At 39.0% G+C, this 7,060-nt stretch overlaps 1 protein-coding gene across 3 annotated transcripts in view; it reads right to left on the bottom strand.

The window, feature by feature from the left end:
• The window catches only part of LOC107721192 (eukaryotic translation initiation factor 4E transporter), a 17,694-nt gene that overhangs the window by 770 nt on the left and 9,864 nt on the right, over positions 1–7,060 (bottom strand). For 2 of the 3 annotated variants that reach the window (XM_016529075.1, XM_016529076.1), the window contains 10 exons: positions 6,186–6,362; positions 5,716–5,990; positions 5,131–5,214; positions 4,616–4,748; positions 4,435–4,505; positions 3,954–4,087; positions 3,571–3,646; positions 1,611–1,740; positions 1,169–1,504; positions 885–1,061 (listed from right to left, as the gene is read on the bottom strand). In XM_016529075.1, the coding sequence (XP_016384561.1) occupies positions 885–1,061; positions 1,169–1,504; positions 1,611–1,740; positions 3,571–3,646; positions 3,954–4,087; positions 4,435–4,505; positions 4,616–4,748; positions 5,131–5,214; positions 5,716–5,990; positions 6,186–6,362 (1,593 nt within the window). The remainder of the gene's footprint in view (positions 1–884; positions 1,062–1,168; positions 1,505–1,610; positions 1,741–3,570; positions 3,647–3,953; positions 4,088–4,434; positions 4,506–4,615; positions 4,749–5,130; positions 5,215–5,715; positions 5,991–6,185; positions 6,363–7,060) is intronic. The other variant, XM_016529077.1, reaches the window with a different exon arrangement.

Here is a 7,060-nt window from a genome sequence, read left to right as displayed (position 1 = left end):
GGGCATGTTAGAACGAGCCGTTTTAGGTAGGCGTGGTTGACTCTTAACTTTTATAAAGAATATCTCTTTGGATTTGAGACTTTAGTCTTTGCAACTTTACAGATCTTCTTTATGCACCAAGAGCTTGTAACACTCCAAAGAGAAAGGAAAAGTTGAAATTGCATTATATGACCCCTTTAAAATTTTAAACCATAACAAAAAAGATAAACAATCAGCATATTCATTTGCTCTCTTCTGTCTGGAAGTTAAGTTTCAGTAATAAACCGGTTTAAAAGCTTGAATCTAGTAATAGACTGATAAATTGGCACTGAGATAATCGGAAATGGATCAGAACTCCACACGCTTTGATAACTCAAGTAAATAAAGTCTAATATCAGCAATTCTTTAAATTGCATTTATCATCATTAGATTAAAATCAGATTATCAGCCATTGGCCACCTAGACAGTACATAGCAGTAAACAGTGACAGTAAAGACATCAATGTTTCAAAAGACTTCCATTTCAAATACATTTTCAACTTTCTATTCAAAGAACTGATTTAAATTTTTTTTTTTTAAGTTTCCACAAAAACATTCAGCACAACCGTTTAAGATTGCTAAGAAATGCTTGAGTACCAAATCAGCACAATTTCTGAAAGATCATGTGACTCTGCAAAGCTGAATTTTCAGCAGCCATCAGTTTTCAATCGCAGAAATAAACTACATTTTTAAATATTATAGTTGTAAAAATTTCGCAATATTTCTGTTTTTACTGCATTTTTGACCAAATAAATGAAGCAGTGGTGAGAAGACTTAAAAAAAAATTTTAATTACTAATCCATCTTTTGAACAGTAGTGTTTATCACTCTTAATGTAGTTCTTTTAAAACACTGGTGCTGTACTTACTTGGTCTCTGCTGCTGTTGAAGCTGTTGCTGCATGACTGCTAACTGCATGTGTGTTCCTGCAGCTCTAGAGGTCATAAGTGGATGTCCTGCAGGACCAAGGGGATACAGAGGCTGCCCTAAGAGGGCTGGGGGCAAACCCTGAAGCTGAGACAGGTCTACAGCCTGAGGGAACATGCCTATTCATGCAGAGGAAAAACAAAAGAACTTCACTAACACCGTTTTCAGTTTCCAACAGGAATATGGCTGGAAAGGGTAAAGAGAAAACAAAAAGTGTTAAACCAACCCGTTTGTAATAATGTGGGTCCGAGCTGTTGAGGCTGGATGCCCTGAGCCAGCATCCTCTGCATCACACCCGGGTGAAGCTGGGGTGGAGGTCTGACCAAGGGGACGTGGGGAAGCAGAGGGACTGGATACATCTGGGGTCTGGGGAAGGGAGAAGATGGTCCTGGTGACAGCATAGTGGGAGTGTGGCCTGTTGTTGAAGGAGGCCTGGGTCGGTCTGGGTCTTTACTATGACGACTCCGAGTAGGAACAGGGGTGGAGCATGCTTTTACCCCACCAGTCTGAGGACCACTGGTGTCCACATCTTCCAGAAAGAAACTGGGTGATGGAGGCCCATCTATAAGTGAAAGGAAATTGCTTTAGGAAATAAGAAAAAGAGAAAGAGAGCTACTCCATTTATTCACCCTGCTCTAATCTCTTGGTGTATGTGCATTGTTTCATACCCTCCTGTGAGTTATGGGAGTTCACAGTCTCCTCCTTGCTTCCTGGTCTACTCCCAAGATCATCTCGACTTTTCTCTTTTGACTCGTACATTTTTTTGATCACAGAAGTGGGAGTGAAGGATGGAGACAACTGCAGCAGGGGAGAAAATATGTTGCTTAAACCAAACAATGAGTCATTTGTTTGCATTTATGTTAGTTTTTTTGGTCTATAGAGAGACATTTAAGTTACTTAACAATAAAATGGCTTTATAAGTTGATATAATACATCAGAGGCCGTATTCACAAAACATTTTATCTTGGCACGAAGAGTACTAACAGTAAATGTTTTTAGCTAAGAGTTTCCTCTTAAAACCTACTTACAAAGCTGCTGAGACCAAGTTTTACTAAGGAATTGGGAAAAATCTTACGTTAAGACAAAGGTCAGGGCTGACCTGGTTGCTATGGATGTCATCAAGCTTACGAACTATGCCAACAGTAATTGGCTGAGAGGGGATGGGTCTCTGTTAGTGATTTAATCATAGAAATATTGTAGAATGAGGTAAATGTTTGTCTATCATTCATCAACCTCAAATAAGGCTTGTCATTTGAAAATTAAAACATGCAAGTTGTAGCAACTTTGTACGGCCGCTTGCTCTAAAGTTAACTTGGATAAATGTGTGCTATTAAGCACATATCCAAGTGTTTTTTCGGAGTGTGGAAGCTATTAGCGCACAGAGGCACCAGCGCAATCACTGGCATTTTTTCCTGATAACAGTGGAAACAACAAAATTCACCATCATGTTTTCTCATGCAGAAAAGAATAATAATTCGAAACTGTAAAGGGTCTACTTTTATTTGTGTACTCACAATATTAACAAAATGTTGTGCTTTGTACAATAAAGAAAAACAGGACGCGCTTACTGCTGTCTCGCAGTCTCTGTGAACTGGAGCGCATCGCAAAAATTAAGGCTACTTGCCTCACACACAACAAATATATCTACAGAAAGCCTGTAATGTCTACTTATAAATTAATTCAAATCAAAAACAAAAACTTGCATTATGTAATCCATACGAAAGGTGCATTTCTCTCTAAAGGTGTGTCACTGTACTGAAGAGATGGCGAGTCAGCATCATCAACTTCATCTTTGCAGCTGACACGGACTCAGAAAACAGTAGTTTATTAATGAATTAAAATATCTTCTTACTATTTTTTTCCTGAAACCTTCATAGTCAATCTCTTTGCCAGTACTTTGTGGCAAGCTTTATGCGTGCTTGAGCGAAACAGGCTATAAATGCTCATTATGATTTAGTGTTGGTTGAAGCCATCTACACTGTATGACGAATAAATCTCTTATACTTACAGCGCACATACATCTGCACTTTGTGGTTTATGATGAAAGAATTCGCGAGAGCAGAATTCAGTCAGCGAGCACACGCACTGAACAACAAAACTCCGGTGTTTCAGCTATGACTCATCTGAACGTCAAAAGCATCAGCCACAGGCGATATCTCCTACTATCATCGATACACAATACTGTCGTCACAACCCATTATTATGGTTTACTTCTTGCCCAACTTATACATGAAAAGAAGGGACAATTCTACTAAAGGGAACTTATTGTGAAATGCTTCTAAAACGTTTATGTTCCGAGGCGGATTGCTGGCAACAGCCATTTTAGGATGGTTTGTGATTTGGTCTTAGTGACTTAGGAATCCTCTTGACTATCCATAACTTTTTACAGATTTAGAAGCCGATTTTAGCGTTAAACGCTTCGTGAAATACTCAGAGCAAATATGTAGGAGTCCAAAAATTAGGACTGACACGCCCATTATTATTATTATTTTTTTTTTTAAGAGTTTCTCCTAAATCGGCAAGTTAGGAGCTACTTTTAGCCTTAAGATGTTTTGTGAATACGGCCCCAGATGTATGATCAAATGTCTCAATGAAAATGTTATATTAAACGTCACAGATTTGACTTACTACACTTGTTATTGTATTGGCAGGTGATGCCCGGCCAGGCAGGTGAGGCCCAGGTGAATGGTTCATCCTGGTTTGTCTACAAAACAGGATGATACAGATACAAATAAAACACTGTACACACCATTATCAGCCCCTTCCATTCATTAGTCTACTCATATGGATAGAGCATCTGTTCATATTATGAATAAATGCATAAAAGCAGGATTCATATCTTGTTAAATATCACCTTTTCAATTTACAGCTCTTAAAAAGTACAATAATCATGACAGTCTGACAAAAGATGAGTACTAAGAAAGCTCAATGATTCATGAGGCTGAAACCATTAGCAAGACATGCTTTGTGCCTGCCTGTGACCTGCTACGGTCTCTGATAATCCAAATTACCTGTTGCGAAACACCTTATCATGAGCCTGTTTGTTGTAGGCTTGTTGGTACTGTTGGCGATTAAGAGCTGCCAGATCCTGCTGAAACAAAGCTTCCAGATTGGTCTGATCCACTCCCATTGGCAAAGCTCTCATCTAAAAATAAGGAATTCATCTCTGATTAACAAATAATGCAAAACCAAGAACAGTACATTTTATTGTAATTTATGTTAACAGCCTTTACACAAAGAGAAAATGTAGATTCATAGAAACACTGACAAATATTAATTATTAAATGTATTAAAACATGTCATGAACAGTAGTAGTGCTTATATTTAAATACTGGAATTTTAATATTTAGATATGAATGTTTGTAAATATATAACCTTTTTTAAAACCAAACAGAATTGATTGGATGTAAACTTTGAAATTACACATGCATCCTTTTATTTATTTAAAAAAAAAAAACTTTTTGATATCTGCCCATAGCATTTGAGTTTTACCTGTGGTGTATTCCTGGCCCTGTTAATGTCTGGAATTTGATCCAACACAGTTTGTGGGCCAATAGGGAACCCTGAGATTCAACAAAAGATGGGTGAGGAACATAGCATAAAAAATAAATGACATTTGTGTTTCACATTCAACATGTCTCTATTGGTTTTAAATCAAATTAACTAATTTTACCTGTTGCAGGTGGCATGCCCGGGAAAAAGTCCTGTATAGGGGCTCTCTGTGGGAAGAGTGGGGGTGAAGCGCGTTGGTGTATGAGGCCAGGCACAGGGGCAGGAACAGGGCCATGAGGGGCAACCAACAATTCCTAAAGCACAAAAGCACAAGACTGATTCATTGTCAACACCCGTAACTTCACTGCAACAGTGTTATAATACAATAAGAACAAGATGCGAGCCTCAGCTACACAGCTAGTGAAGCTGTTATTGCTTTGTTTTGCCTCAACACTGCAGGACAGATGTCAATTACTAAAGTAAATTTACTAGTGCCTCAGTTATTACAAAAAACAATTTTACACACTGATTTGTTTGCATGAACTTCAGGTTAGGGATTACTGACAACAGTTTGCACAATTTGTTACAGTGGTACACATCAGTCACATCACGTAACTAGGTGTACTGATGTCCTGACAAGTATAATTTAGTTGATAGAACTTGTATTGAACAAATAGATTGTCTTTGACAGATCACCTGAAATATGTTTTTCTGCTGGGAGGTGGGTACCTGCGTCTCCGATAAGGACACAAGAGCAGGATCCACTGACTGCTGCTGTAACTTAACACAAAAGCAGGGAAAAAGTGATCATGTTAAGAGTTGGAACATTAACCATACAAAAACAGATTGGATACAATGCACGCCATTTGGTCCATCAAGTTTTGTTAGCTAAAGTCAAAAACACTGATGGCGCCTACATCATACCAGTGACAGCTTGAGCAAAAAATGTTAAACAACCAAGCATGTTACAAAAGATTCACTGTAGTCAGAACGGGATAATGCCAAGCAAAGCATGCAAAAGTTCACTGACAAGTCAGCCACAACCACTAAATACAAATTTATGCCCATCACTAGTCAAAATAAACACTCATTTACTAGCCCAGAACAACTAGCAAGTAAACAGCACTGGCTTGTGTTGCATGCAAAGGCAGGTAATATTTAAATGCAACAAGCTGGACGACCAATGCATCCGTCTCACACATGCAGCTTTACCTGAGGCTGGACAGCATGCAGCAAGCTCTTACAAAACCATGCAAGCATAACTGATGGCTGCATACTTACACTGCTCCCGCTGGCTTTGGGGTGGGTGGGCAGGGTTCCACTTGCCTTCATGGTGCTCACTAACTTATTAAATGCAGACATGTCAGGGTCTCGTGGTCGTGATGCAACCCCGGTACATTCCGTGAGAGCCTTTTCAAGGTGCTCCACCATGAAGGGAGTTCCCCCACCTCCGCTGGGCTGCTTTTGAGGTAATGATGGAGCTGGTTCAGGCTGCACCTTCAGGGCCTTCAGACTCCCTTCCACTTCCTCCAAAGACAATACTACCCCCGAGTTTGCTATAAGGCGGCAGACAGAAAAAGTGTTTTGATTATCTTATTACAAGTAGCAATTTGATATATTCTGTATTGATGAGTAGCATCTGTGGCCTGCTGTCTAGAGATTAAGTTGTATACATTTAAAACAACAACAACAAAAAAAACTCATTACTCAATATTCCAATAAAAATACTAAATATACAGGATGCTACTCACTGCTCTCTTTTAGGTGAGCCTTGTTGACATTCAAGCTAGACAGTAGAGGTTTCAGGTCAATGTTGGCTTTATGCAGCAGCTCCAGTATGTCAACATTCTCTTTGCGTTCCACTGAAGAGATGGGGGTGAAGTACAAGGATGTACCCTGATTCAGAGTTCCAGTATGAGGATCGAGACCTGACACACAGACAAACAAAATTACACCAAAATGGAACAGTAGAGAGATGCACTGATGCATCAAGCCACCTTTTTTTACATTTGCTTTCCATATTACATTTACATTCACTGTTCATCAGAGGTAGCATTTACACTACCATTCAAATGGTCAGTAGTGTTTTTTTTTTTTTTTTTTACTGTGACCATAAGAGACTTTTGAATGGTAGTGTATATTAGCAGCATAATACATGCTAGTGCTGGGCGGTATACCGGTTCATACCGAATACCGGTGCAACCCTCTACATTGCGAGTAAATATGCGACTAAATCTTACTCTGGGCGACTAAATGATGTCTAATATTAGCCAATGGCTAATAAATTCTCAGATTTTACTCGCCAGTGTGTGAGTTGGAGGCTGAGTATATGATTAGCACAGACATATTTTCACTCACAGAACACTGACTGAGCACTTCAGAGTTTCACTCTGTCAAGCGATCCGTGATATTTTTCAGTTCATCTCAATGGATGCGCAGTGCACCTGTGTTTATGTACAGGTGCATCTCAATAAATTAGAATGTCGTGGAAAAGTTCATTTCAGTAATTCAACTCAAATTGTGAAACTCGTGTATTAAACTACTTCAGTCTGTGTGCATTGAATTTATTTAATACATGAGTTTCACAATTTGAGTTGAATTACTGAAATAAATGAACTTTTCCACG

The sequence above is a fragment of the Sinocyclocheilus rhinocerous genome, unplaced genomic scaffold (genome assembly GCF_001515625.1).
Source record: "Sinocyclocheilus rhinocerous isolate Xijiao unplaced genomic scaffold, SAMN03320098_v1.1 scaffold2106, whole genome shotgun sequence".
NCBI classification, from domain to species: domain Eukaryota; kingdom Metazoa; phylum Chordata; class Actinopteri; order Cypriniformes; family Cyprinidae; genus Sinocyclocheilus; species Sinocyclocheilus rhinocerous.
The sequence above is the reverse complement of the archived record's forward strand: the minus strand, read 5'-3'. Positions and strand labels throughout refer to the sequence as shown.